This window comes from Montipora foliosa, chromosome 11 (genome assembly GCF_036669935.1).
Source record: "Montipora foliosa isolate CH-2021 chromosome 11, ASM3666993v2, whole genome shotgun sequence".
NCBI classification, from domain to species: domain Eukaryota; kingdom Metazoa; phylum Cnidaria; class Anthozoa; order Scleractinia; family Acroporidae; genus Montipora; species Montipora foliosa.
In genome coordinates this window covers 43,134,716-43,148,791 of record NC_090879.1, presented here as the reverse complement: position 1 = coordinate 43,148,791, position 14,076 = coordinate 43,134,716, and the positions used below count along the sequence as shown (strand labels likewise).

The 14,076-nt window shown below is 37.6% G+C and overlaps 1 protein-coding gene across 1 annotated transcript in view; it reads right to left on the bottom strand.

Annotated features, from left to right (window-relative positions):
- The window catches only part of LOC137977678 (nesprin-1-like), a 182,666-nt gene that overhangs the window by 143,123 nt on the left and 25,467 nt on the right, over window positions 1–14,076 (bottom strand). Inside the window, exons 26-30 of the mRNA XM_068824974.1 lie at window positions 6,558–6,704; window positions 5,919–5,981; window positions 4,882–4,973; window positions 3,539–3,665; window positions 438–629 (exon numbers count right to left, since the gene is read on the bottom strand). Of these exons, the coding sequence (XP_068681075.1) occupies window positions 438–629; window positions 3,539–3,665; window positions 4,882–4,973; window positions 5,919–5,981; window positions 6,558–6,704 (621 nt within the window). The remainder of the gene's footprint in view (window positions 1–437; window positions 630–3,538; window positions 3,666–4,881; window positions 4,974–5,918; window positions 5,982–6,557; window positions 6,705–14,076) is intronic.

Below are 14,076 nucleotides of genomic sequence, written 5' to 3'. Positions count from 1 at the left end.
GGCATCGGAACAATTCATATCCACAAGTTGTTGGAAGTTAACCCTTTCCCTAAGAGTGACACCTTCAGACTTTACTCCGTCTAATGTTAGAATTGTATTCGTCATTTGGGGGTCGGATCAAGGGTAGCAGGGCTAACAATGTCTCTTTAATAAAAACCCATTCCCCTTAAACCTCTCCCTCCTCAAAGGGTGACATCTGTAGATTTCTAAAGCCAGACGATATTACTAGTCAATGGGGACCAGTTCAAGGGCAGAAGGCTTAGAGGTCCATTTCCATCCTTGATGTCACTTTACCGTTTGTCAAGCGGGAAAAAAAAAGATGCACTAGACACATAAATAAAGTTCCTTTCCTTTCCTTTCCCATTTGAAATTTATTCTGGCATATTGAACATTACAACCAAGTTCCCATCAAAACAACTGCATGATTATGACCATACCTTATCGAGCATTTGCAACTCTTGTACGAGAGTTTCCGGGGTAGTCTCGTTAAATGTAACAGCAGCAGCAGTGATTGGTTCTTGTTCTACCAGTCGCTCGGTGATACCAACAATCTCTTGATCATCAGTCATTTGGATGTCTGTCAGCATTTGCTCAACGCCCTTCGGACCTGCCAGCTGAGGCATCTTGCCCTGGAACAAATTAAGAATATCAAAGGAGCTGTGTCACGGCCGCAGTGCAACTCAACGTTAACCCAGAAATTGCTTTGAAAGAACACAATGCAAAGCTTCGTGACAAGACTTGAATGAACTGCGGATATGACATCAAGTGAAGCTATGATCCTCGCCGCTTTAAATGCAATTTTAGCGATTGCGCAGAGGTGCCTGAAAAATTCAGGACTTCAACGGGGTTTGAACGCGTGACCTCGCCATATCGGTGCCACCCTCTAATCAACTGAGCTACGAAGCCACTGACGTTGGGAGCTGGTCATTTGTGGGTTCTAATGTTCCCGTAATGAATGAATCAACGAATGAAATGATGTATGAAATGAATCATATACTGAACTGCGGACATGAAATCAAGTGAAGCTATGATCCTCGCAGTTATGAACGCAATTTTAGCAATTGCGCAGAGAAGCCTGAAATTTTCAGGACTTCAACGGGGTGTTGATAATGTAAGTTACAACAGAGATAAACGTTGAAAAACTGTCAGGCCGTACAGTTTACCACAAAACCCAAATGCAATCCATTTTATAGCTCAACAATTTTGCCCATCCCTGCCTCCTTGTCTGCTCACGAGCCAAGTGGCCCATTAGGCATGAGCTTATCACGGTTTCCTAAGCATGAAGCGACTAGGAGTATTTCTATTCCCCCCTGGAAGGGATGGTAGTCCAACGCAGGGCTACCCCCGGCATTAAATTCGCCGGTACCTATTTATACACCTGGGTGGAGAGAGACACCGTGAGAGTAAAGTGTCTTGCCCAAGAACAGAACACAATGTCCCCAGCCAGGACCCCAACCCGGACCACTCTATCCGGAATCGAGCGCACTAACCATGAGGCGCCTCCCCACGCCTCCCTTCGTATTTGCTGTTTAATTCAAACTCTCCTTTAATGTTTTAAGTAGTCCTTTTTTACGTTTCGCTTGATTTGAGTTTGGTTGTTGCTGTTTCCCAGTTGCTGAATTTGATTAAATTTCTTGGCGCACTCATCTCCCACCAATTTGTACTTTATTCGATTGTTAAAACTGAATACCAGAGATCAATCATCGCGGGAATAGATCCGGCACCAAAGATCTCGGTGACTTTTTACACGACCTTCTCCAATGCAGAGGAAAAGGTTGTTCGAACTGAAGGTTTCAAGTGAACTTTTATAAAATAATATTCCACTTCTTCATGAACAAGACGAACATGTCTCGGAAAAAGGTTACGAGAGATAAAAAGCCCTTCAGAAAATGTAATTGGTTTCATTAAAACAAACTGTATTATCAATCGAAAGATGGTGATTTGTATTCATCATCAGGGCAGTTTTATTGCTATGTACCATAATACTTGGGGAAGTACACAAAAGAAGTGAATAGCTAAATCGAGGTCTTACAAACTTATTTGTTGGTAGCAGAGGCTTATGACCTTGAAGCGTGTAACTTGCAACTCTTTTCCTTGGAACAATGCTGGGGATCTTAGAACAACAATTTTATGCCCAAATATGGAAAAAAGAAGATCGATGCTGCACGCGCGGGAGAATGCACGAGCTACGTCACACCCGAATAAGACATTTCTTAAACTAAAAAGACCCCAGTTCTAATCCAGAGCTTCTGTTGGTAGTAATAGCGCTCTCCTTTCTCCTAGGGCAAAAGCTCGATGACGCATCACCAAAACCTAGTTTAATGGCCTGGCGACTCTCCTACAGGACGTTTTCAATTAATCTTCTTTCACCAATAACAATAGAAAAAAGTACCACTTCTACTGGACGAACTAAAGAAGCTAATGAGAGATCTTTTGTTTTCGTCCACCAACATGGCGGCGATGACGTCACATGAAGACCTCCCATAACCCAGTGGTAGAGCATATGAACTAGTAATCGAAAGGTCGTAGGTTCTACTCCTCGAAAGGAGTACTCGGAATTTTTTCGAATATCCCGAGTCAACATCGCAAAAATAACATCTCGTCAAAAGAGTTATTTTGTTTCCCAAAGAGAGCCGCTTTGACATTCACAATGCAGTATTAAAATGAAAGCTCCATATCAAACTATCAGAGTAGCTCTTTGCAAACGTGTTGCAAGAAGCGCAACGGAATCCAGTCGATTCGTACCCACTCAAATTCAGACGATTCGAACCCAAACTCGGATGAGCGAATACAAGAAAATTAAACTGCCAAAAGTCAGTCACGTCGAGTTTATACTAAATACCCCAAATAACCAAAGCAACGTTTAAAAAGCCTTTATCTCTTCCTTCTGCGAACACTCTTTCCAATCATTACGCTAACCACACTCACTTTGAATGAAATACATGATATATCTTTCAAGTGCGGGTTACAGATGAAAGAGAGACGTGATCCTCGCACCTATCTCTATACTCCGAATTTTATAGACACCTGAAGCTCTAACGGGATTCCGACCCATAACCTCTGCGATGCGAGTGCAATGCTCTACCAATTGAGCTATGAAGCCACACAGTTGGGAGCAGGTCAATTTCTTGGGCTCATTTGTTCCCGTGAAAGGATTTAAGGATGGCACCTACTAATTCAAAGGTATTTCTCCCGGTTTATGAATATGCGGGAAAAGCAAATCTTAACAAGTGTTATTGAAATCCAAAAAGAAAATTGGGGGTAACCACGCATTTTGCAAAGATAATTAATCAACAATATGTGTTATAGCTTTAAAATACAAAGCAATGCATGACATTCTTTTCAAACTGAAGCTTAATTATATCTGAAAAGTGCATTGTTATCCCCAATTTTCTTTTTGGATACCAAGAGCACTTGCTAAGTTCAGCTTTCTTCGCATAGTTTTAAAGCGCGCAAAAATACCCCTGTATTAGCCAGCACCACCCAAATGTATAAATTTGAGATGAAGGTTATAGACGAAACCTTTCATCATACTCACTTTTTCAGGTGACGCTGACTTGTAGACTTTCACTTGGGTAAAAACTTGCTCTTTGCTGAGGGCTTGCTTCAGGTTCCAGTGCCTTGTTCTCCACAAGGTTAACAAATGTTTGTACTGAATTTCTAACCTTTGAAAACAAAATGTACCAATGTTATCACAACCACAAAGGATAAACGCGGTTTTTTGTTCCATACGTCTTTTTCTCCCCTCCTGGATTTTTGAAAATTTTAATGCAACATTGTGTGTGGAACTGTTAGCTTCATTCAAACTTCTTGTATAATTCATGGCATTTAATTTAACTTAACATTTAATTTAAAGTCTTGATGTCTAATGCCATTAAAATATTTAGGAAATTTCTTTGCATTATTACAGAAGAGATAGTGGATTTTTTCTTTGAGTCTGTGTGAAGCACCATCGATCGGCACAAAACTTCAACACAGTAATTATCAGTTTTTTTTCTTTTTTATGAGGTCAAATTCTGCATAAAAATGAATCCAGTTATGATGTGCAAGGAATTAAAAAGTTTCCGATTTCCTAATCCAAAAGACTTTCTTCGTCTGAATGATAAATGCTAGAGGAACTTATACACGTAGTGCACAAAGCCCCCCAAGTCTCTACGTTCTGTTTTCAGTTCAAACGTCTTCCAAATTTCTACAGCAGATTATCATAAAAGTTTGTATTTTTAGTAAAATCTGTTACTGTCTGTGTGATTATTTTATTTCCAAGATAGAAGGTTATGGCTCTACTCTACAATTCTGTACTGCAAGAAATTTTGTGATGTCAAACTTAATGAGGACTTGAAACCCACCACTCTCGTGGCTTATTCATAAAACAAACGTTTGCCATGTTCCTTACTTCAAATGGTCACAAAACGGAGGATTTTACCAAATCAAAGTTCCTTTTCTGCAGATTTACGTTCAAAATTTAGTACTTTTTACACAACAAAAAATTAGGACTTACGTTTAAAAAAAAAAACAACTGACAAAGTCGTTGCAAAATTACCAATAAAAAAAGTCTTGGGCCTAAACTTTTCAATAAACTTTTAATCATGTTTTTATTTTCAACTTGGTGTGTCTCAGTCACGAGTACAAAAAGAAGCAGGAAGCATCTTCATAATTATCCGAATAGTTTATGTAATTAAAATGGAATCCAAATATAGTTCATTAAGTAATAAGTCCTGCTGAACTTTACCTATGCAACTATAATTCTAGAAAGCTCTTAAAACTATGAATAACTAATAGAACATAGCACTAACTCACAAATAAACATAAAATATGAAGAAATTTGTCATTTAAAAAGTGTCTTCTGAAACCCATCTCATCAAAAAAAGTAGCCATTATAACCTTGTTGAAAACTCTGTAGCTTCCACATCTGGGGCAGGAATAACAAAGCATACTGATGGTACTTCACACTGTCTTCCGCTGCCATTTGTAACCTGATTACATTGTAAAAGAGGCAGCAAATATATTCAGTCCAATACTAACTAAAAATATCTCAAATATTAGTATCAAGCAATTAAATCATCTTTTTAACAATGAATAAGCCTCTGGTCAGAACATTGATAACAATGGGTGATGTGGTGATAAACATTCCATGTTGTAATTATAAAATGAACACTGTAGCACGACTTCATAGTTGCTTTTTCACAACACACCCACTCTCTCATGAGAAAGGAATGCATATTTTTTACTACACAACATGCATTTTGTATCAGCACATAAATGTCACACTCACGGAAAGGTAGCAATAGATTTAGACAAAGGTACGATACATTTTTAGAGGGTAAATGTACGTTGCTCCTTTGCGCCCTAAATTTGCTGTGCTAAGTAGTAATTAACGGTGTTACCAGTTTTTAGCAGAAAAATGTCAACAACACAAGATCAAATTATGCACAGTTTATATAAATGCCAAAAGCCTAACAGCACACTGTCACACAATTTTCTTTTAAGTCTGCTGAGTAAGACTTTGAGATCAAAGTTGGTTATGTGGCAGAACAGTGTGATGAAAGAGGTAAACTGTTTTCCCTTGAAAAATACCACGACAAATGAAGTCCATGTACAGAAAGTTTGAGAGGATCCCTAAACAGGTTTAAATCCTAATTCTAGGGCTCAACAGCAGTAAACAAAAATATATGGTTGACGCTGTGTCCCTTCCTACACAACAGAATTCTACACTTATACAAAAGGCATCACTGGTGTTGAGGGTAAAGTGCTTTCATTTTGGCAAACGATGGCATTATACCAAAATACATGCTAAATTAATAGATACCTCTTGTAACACCAAAACATGCAAATTTGGGACATGGTGAAAATTCGTTAAAATTACTCTTCCTTCATTCTTTCTGTTAATTACCCCCCAACCATGTATCCAAAATACATACCTTCCAAGAGTGATGATCAGAGTTGTCCAATAAAACACAATCTTCTCCCTTGTTAACAACATTCTGTCAAAAAAATATTATTTACTCACATATCAAGGAAAACTTAAAACAGCAACAACCAACAGTGCTGTGCACATTTCAAAGCAACAAATTGAGACCTCTTCATCCTTACAGAAAATAGAATCTAAACAAATAGCATGTTTTCACTATATTCATTAAAATTATTACATTTCTATTTACTACTATTATCATTATTATGACTATTAGTATCATTAATGTGACAATCCATTAAAAGGATTTGAATTTAGCAACCATTTTAGCATTGAATTTTGCAATGATTTGATCATAATTATCATTAATTATTAGACTCAACAGTTCCAGTTTTAATAAGTACCGATGGTCAAGAAAAGTGTTGGCTACTTCACTCAGAGAAGTTGGCCACTTTTTTCCCCTAATTTGAAGACATCAAAAACAGATTCAATCAAACCTAAGATTGACATTCATTTTGACACTGACATCAGTTGAAACCCCTGAGTTTGATTAAAAGATGTCAAAGAGTCAAGAAAGACGGGGAGGTATAGTAAGGAGTGCAAGTGATCCAATAGGGAAGTTTGAAATAAAAAATCTATCAACACTAACCTGCATGTTCTTGTAACTACACACTGGTTCCACTGCTAATCTGCTTTTCAGTTTTGATTTCCTTTGTGTTAAGGGAACAACTTTCTTACTCAGAAGCTGTAAAGAACTGATGATGTCTTTGAAGTCAACCAATTCTTGTTTCATTTCCTAAAGCAACACATTATATGCCAATAAACTTGCTGATAAAATAACAAAATAAGCTGCTTTGATTTATATGCAAATCTGTGATTCCTTTTCATTACTTCTTTGGGATTTAAATTCTGATATATCCATCAGAATATATTGTGCTCAATAATCTACCCCAGCCATAAAAGAGCAGAGGGCTTAGTGCAACTGAAAATTTCACATGGAAGGAGTAAATTTCTTAAAGTATCAAATAGATTGTAACCAATAATAAACTGCAAGCAGTGTGTTTTGTAAATGAGATATGTTTTTTTATACATTATACCACAGAAATAGACCCTTTTCAGTAATTCCCAATCTGGAGGACAAAGCAATGATTGTTCTGTCCCCTGAGAGAAACAAACCTTTCAAATGCAAAACATTCTGACTTATTGTTTTGTCCTCCAGATTGGGAATTAACTGAAAGAGGTCTATACAGCAAATCAGAGTACAGAAAAGCTGTTGCATATTTCTATTATATGAACCTTCACATTATGCACCTGTAAGCCCTAACTGTGGAAGCCAATATATTTTCTATGGAATACCATGAAATAATATTTTAAAGCTTTCTGGTGATTTACCCAGGAATAGCCCAATCACATAAATGTTTCAATATGCATGCAGCCACTACAACAAAAACCACAAGGGAATATTGCAAGGTACACCAAAAGGATAGTATGTAGTTCATTAGGTGTGCAAGGGCATTTAATAAACCCATTGAGGGACAACAGGATTTCCTAAATATGACACCAAATTTGATACAAACAAGAGGCTATGGCTAGCCTACACTTTGTTCGAAGGATTTTTAGCTGATTTCCTTTGAAGTATTTCAGCATTTTTATTACGTTATGTTCTTATGTCCACATTCTGTGAGCCAGCCATAGAGTTAAATGTGATCATAGAATAGTAGTACACATTTAAAACTGTTGTTAACTGCTTGATTCCAGTCATAACCAGTAACCAGATGCTCTACGAGTTTCTGGGATGGTATTTAAAAATATTCAAGACTTTTTCTTAACTATACCAGGAGAATATTACCGCAGTAATACGATAACCAGATATTGCGTGCAACGAAAACACAAAACTCATTTCCACGCACACAATTATTGTTTAGTAAATATTTCTCCATTTGTTTGTCACTTAGCTTTTTGTGGTCTAGAGGTCATTCCAAGTGCCTCTGAATGAGGCGATAACAAGTTCAAAGTGTCGATAAATGAGAAATAACTGAACACATAAATTACTATTGGCAAAGGAAATGTGCTGAATCGTAATACTCTGTTCTTTGTGGGCTCCTTGACAAACAGGATTACTGTTTAAATGCAGATACCAATTTTTTTCACCATCTTTCATCCTACTATGATAAAAATTAATAATCCACTTTTTCAATTACTGTGATTTTCGTAATTCTGAGGAATTCACTTTCAAGCCCCAACGGCCAAACTGCGCTTTAGCTTCCATCAATCAAACTTCTGACACCAAAATCAAATGATGAATGACATATTACCCACCACCACCAATCAGCATATTTGGTTCCAACAGTACAATCATACATTCGAATTTTGATGAAGCAATGGAATCTGTATGAATCTTTTTAATGAAGAATTTCCAAAAACATACAATGGTATTCAAGCTGTGAACTAAACAAAAACTGCAATTCACTCTCAGAAATTTGATTGATGTAAGCCAAAACACAGTTTTGTGCTTAGCTCTTGAAGGTGAGATTCCTCAGAATTATGAAAATTGCAGTAACACATTTCAAGTGTTTTTAGGAAATGCATTTGCTGGAATGGGGAGCTTAATTCCACAGTTTGCTATGAGGAGCAAAATTACAAAAAGTACTCTCTTCAAGCATGATTTCAACATCAAACTGAAGGTACCTCAAAATTACCCAAAGTACTAAAAACATAAAAAAACGGCCCAGATTATTTAGTCAAGTGAAAACCAGACATTGTCCTTGATGGTTTTGTCTGGTTTCCTGTTATGTCCTTTTATATTTGAATTTTCAAGATTAATTCAAATGCGCAGCAGACTTGAAAAAATTTAGGATATTAGTAACAATAGATCACGTTATCCCTGTCATGTTGGTGGAGGAAAACAAAACAACCTCTTATTAGCTCCTTTTGTTCGTCCACCAGCAATTGTACATGGCAGCATTGTTATCTGTGTCTACAGATTGGTTGCAAAGCATCTATAAATATTTCACACCCACAGTTCAATATGTGATTTATGTCATATATCATTTCATCAATGACTCTGGCAGTTCTCCAAAAAGCATATCTTGTCAACTGGAAAGAGACCTTTGCCACACAAGCTTGAGTATGTTAATACACTTCAAAAAGAAAGCTCAGCTGGCTAAGATTTAACGAAATGGACAGTTCAGTTTCCAGTCGGAAACTAGTGAATTATTTTTAATTACCCATTTCGAGAAGATTCCCACAGAAACAAAGTTACTTTCAATGTGGTTAGAAGGACTTGCAATCTCTAAAATTCTATTAATAAATGACCTTATAAAAAAAACTTGGAAAATATCCACAAAACATTGTGAATTAATTTTAATGTAAATGAAGTTTAATATCATTCTCATAACATCAACCAATGGATTAAATGCTTAAAATCGGCACGACGCGACAATGCAGCGGTATTAAATATATAAACAAAATAACATTCACTTATGTCACGCGATAGAAAACAAGTGAAAAAATTTTGGTCGAAACTTAAATACACAATTTCAAATGAATCACATATAGAAGCGTGCTTTTCAATGAAGTCTACTGAAATATTTACGAAACATTCGTACTGTTGGTGAATCACGAATGTGTGCCATTTCTAGAAACAAAACAAACAGTGAAACTCACAACGTGAAATTGACACCACAACAAAAATTAATCACGCGATACTTTCGCTCGTTGCGTTCACATACAAACAAACTGACCAACTCAAGGAAAACAGGGACGAAACAAAAGTATCTGACAGCTACTAACGGGAAGTTTGAAATATGATCTTCACGCAACTTGTGCGAAAGTAACCAATTAGTCTTCGCGGAAATGCAAATTTTTGCAAGGATCGAGTTCCATTTTCCATTAAATTGGATTTCGTGGTTTAAACTGTATTTAAAACTGTCATCCAGCGTCCTCATGACTGATCAAAATTTTCTCATTTTCTAGACATTTAAGTTAAGCAAAAATTACCTGCTTGAATTGAAGCATATCTGTGACAACGTCTTTAAACCTCGGTTCTAATTCTGCTTCGCTTTCTGTTTTCGGCCCTCGCAGTAACAAAACAAAACGTTCTTTAGAAGACGAGCACACAGTGCTGTTGCCGGCCTTTCGATCGAACATATCGCGCACAAATTCCATCGAGTATGCAACAATTGTTCCCAACTCAGATTGTCTCACAACAGGAAATTTTTCCAAAGGTATTCCTGCATGAATAGCTTCCTCCGAAGCAGGAATTACTTTCTCCCTCCAGAACTTTTGCCATCGACTATCGTGTATTAATTTCTCATGATCAAAGATTGGGTTTTGTGATGTTCGCCATCTCACTACATTCGCGGCACTGTGTAAAGTTCTTCTGATAGCAAAGTAAACACGAGAAGAGCCACTTGTAATCATCTGCGAAGCCAAGTTGACCGGAGAAAAGGCTTTCGCGAAAAATTCTCGAATAGAGCGAGCTGTCCTTATGGTAACCGGTCTTGATCGCCGAACATTTAATTTGCTTTCGCTTCTTGTGCGGTAAACGAAGAACAGAAGTGAAACAAGAGCTGTGACAACAAGAGCAGCTGCCGTTGTAAACAAAATGAAGTACAGCAGTGGCAGAGGATTCCAGTGCAGAACTACACACATCGTTCAAGTTTATGAAGATAATTTAAACTTTTGTCTACGGCGCCCAGCAGTTTTGCAAATTTTGCGGCGGCAACACATTGGATACGGTCATACAAACGAATGAACATCAACAATTTTAGAAGACACGTGGTGTCTTCTTGGTCATGGCTGACTCACGGAATTGTCACGGGAGATCGTTCACTCCTCGAATCATTTCGATACCGGTTCATAAAAACAAATTCTCTCAAAGGTATCATTAGTTTATCATAGTAGAAGGCTTTACATCCTCTCTGGTTCGCTTTTGACCTCGCATTCCATGAAAAATAACAGTCAAGAAACCGAAAGTGACAAGAAGAAATTTGACACCGTGAAAAGAATACAAAAGATAGGAATTTTGCATAATTGCAGTATTAATTAATTAAGAACTCGAAAATAATCAAGATTGTTGGTCAGGGGTAAAAACTGAACAACTGACACTTGAAAACATCAAATGATTCGAAAAACACATTTAGGAAGTGATTTATAAATTAATGAAGGGGTAGTTTCTAAAGAAACTGTGGTGCTGCGTCGGTGGGGAAGTAGTATACAAAAATTTGGTTTTATCAACGGAGTTGATAATGTAAATTGGCCACCGTACAGAGATTCTAAAAGCTGACGTTTCGAGCGTTAGCCCTTCGTCAGAGCGAAGAGCGAATTGGATTCGCTCTGACGAAGGGCTAACGCTCGAAACGTCAGCTTTTAGAATCTCTGTACGGTGGCCAATTTACATTATCAACTCCGTTGATAAAACCAAATTTTTGATTTATAAATTAGCCGAATACGGCGCGGTTTAATTAATGAAATTAAATTGACGCGGGGCAATCAAAACTTGTCTGAAATTTGACTTAGATCATCAACTGCAAAAGGTGTCAAGGCACCAATTAGAAATAGTCGATTCAACCATTTTCATAATCATAAACGAAAGATTTTCTTGGGCGAAAAAAAATGTGGCAGTTTGCAATCATCTACACAGGAAGCCGAGAGAAAACAATTCTTAAAATGTGCTGTATCGAGATTTATCTAGTTCTAGGTAACATTGACGAAATAAACTAAAGCATGCTCCAAATATAAGGCCTACGTTTTACTTTGTTCTCGTCACTGTAAGAGGTTCTTTATGTTGACTATTTTCCACTCAATAACTCCATTAACAAATAACTGCGACACAGTCGGGAGCTACCAAATATAATGTGCGAGATTTGTGCAAGAAAAAAAGCTCCCAGTCGAATATGTGTGGCTGAAAAACGTACAAAGAAATGCCCTACCCCGAAAAGTATATTCTTGTACATGTACCGTGTATATGTTCTTGTACAAAAGCCCACTCAATACTAAAATAAACAAAAGAACTGTTTGTTTTGAGGTATCAAATTCAATATTAACCGCATTTTCATTGTAGCGGTTGAAATATTTGTCAGTGACAATCGGTGTTTTTTCTTTTCTTCGATCCTTAAAACGCATCGCTGAAGACAGTAATGTAGGCATTCTTTAAGCAACTTATCATCACGTACAGTCTAATGTATGTAAATCAGGTCTAAAATGAACTGACACCGAAGCGAAAGAGCGTGCGCGAATACCGGGCAGTTTAACGCGAATCACACAGGGTGCAAAAAAACTCCACACGTGCAATTCTTGTACACGAAAGGCTTTATTTTCAGTCCATATATCGTGATAAAACAAAGAATTGTTTGGCAATTCAGCTAGCGTGCGCATTCACTATGAGCAATGGATGATGACTTAAGGTTGAGTTTGCAACGAGAAGGGAGACAAAGCAATTAAAAACAGTTCAAAGTAGAGTAACAAAAAAATGAGTAAGAGATAAAGGGGATAAGAGAAAATGTAAGAGGCACAGAAGAGAACGAGGGAGGCAGAAGAAAGGAACGGAAAGAAACTTTATTCACGTGGCTGGAGCACTAATTGGAGACATTAAATTGAAACCAACAAATGAACGCAAATCAAATCATATGTTGGTTTTAGAGGAGAGGGGAAAACCGGAATACCCAGGGAAAAACCTCTCGGCGTAGAGAAGACAACCAGCAAACTAAACGCAGATATGACACCGATTCTGGGAATCGAATCCGGGCCACACTGGTGGGAGGCGAATTTATTTTAGGAATTATTTCCTAAAACAAAGTAGTTGGTTGTTCAATACGTTATACGGGGAATAACGAAGGAATTTGGCAATAATTAAAACGGAATCCAGCCAACCTGATCGCAGGATAAACTGGGACAACAAGTCCAGTCCAAGGACCAGGCGTCGGTTGTTCTAAAGGTGGATAACGCTATTCACCGGATAAACACTAGCAAAACCAATTGAGTTATCCAGAGGATAGCGTTATCCACCCTTCGAACAATTGGGCCAGATATATAACTTCTCTAATCATTCTAAAGTTCACAAATGGGACTTCATTCTAACTCATGCAACTAGGGACAGAACTAATTCTTTAGACTTTTGACGATTCTCAAGGTCTCGACCAAGGAAAACTATGACCGAGATTGCGTTTGTCCGAAGTGGAACTGACACATTTTGGCTGAAGGAATCCACTTGACGATGAAAATACGAAATTGTCAGTGCCTTCACGCGAATTATTTAAACACGAGGGGCTAGTTTATTCTAAGAGCTACAGCGGTGGAAGGAATCGTGTAAACGTCATGGCTAGAAAATTTAATTAGGTTTTCAGTGCGTTGTACTGGACTTCAGACAGCAATAGAACAATCAAAGTTGACGGAAAATTCACATCGCGGTATTTCTCTTCGTTCTCACCTACAGAATAGGCCATTTCTGAGTTCATGTCTGCCTCCTCTTCAAAGCGAGTCTAAGTGCGAAGTTTTTGTGATGGTAATTAGTTCTACTTTACATATGAATGAAAACAAATTTTCATAACAAAAACTTCGCACTTAGGCTCGCTTTGAAGAGGAGGCAGACATGAACTCGGAAATGGTCTATTCCCGGGCAATAGACCTCTTTAGCTTGTACGTTTTGTTTTCCCATTTCAGACCAAGTGTTGTTCTCAAGGGAATTTTCCTTTTGTTTTTTCATAAGTTATGCGTACATATTCACGTGCATAGGACGACATTTGAAAGAAAGTTTTCCCTAGAGTAACATCACGTGGTCTGAAATGGGAAAACAAAATGTACAAGCTAAAGAGGTCTATTCCACAAATCTTTGCAAAAAAGGATCCTCTCTACGACTGCACAACGGAAGTAGTTATTCTCGATGCTGACCAAAAAAACCGCGGTCCCTTAGTACAAAAAACTCACCGGTCATCACTTCTTTCCATCCCTCAAACTGACATTTCCCTTTTTATTCAACTTATACGACGTACAGTCTACTTTAGACTTCAAATCTGCTTCAACGAAACAAAGATTTTAAACAAGCTGAGAAGATTCACAATAGGCGAGGTAAAGAGTTGAACCCGGATCGATGGCTTCACCTTGCAGTTTCCGATATCCACTAGATATCAACAACGTACCGGAAAATCGAGTATTTTTAGAGTATTGAA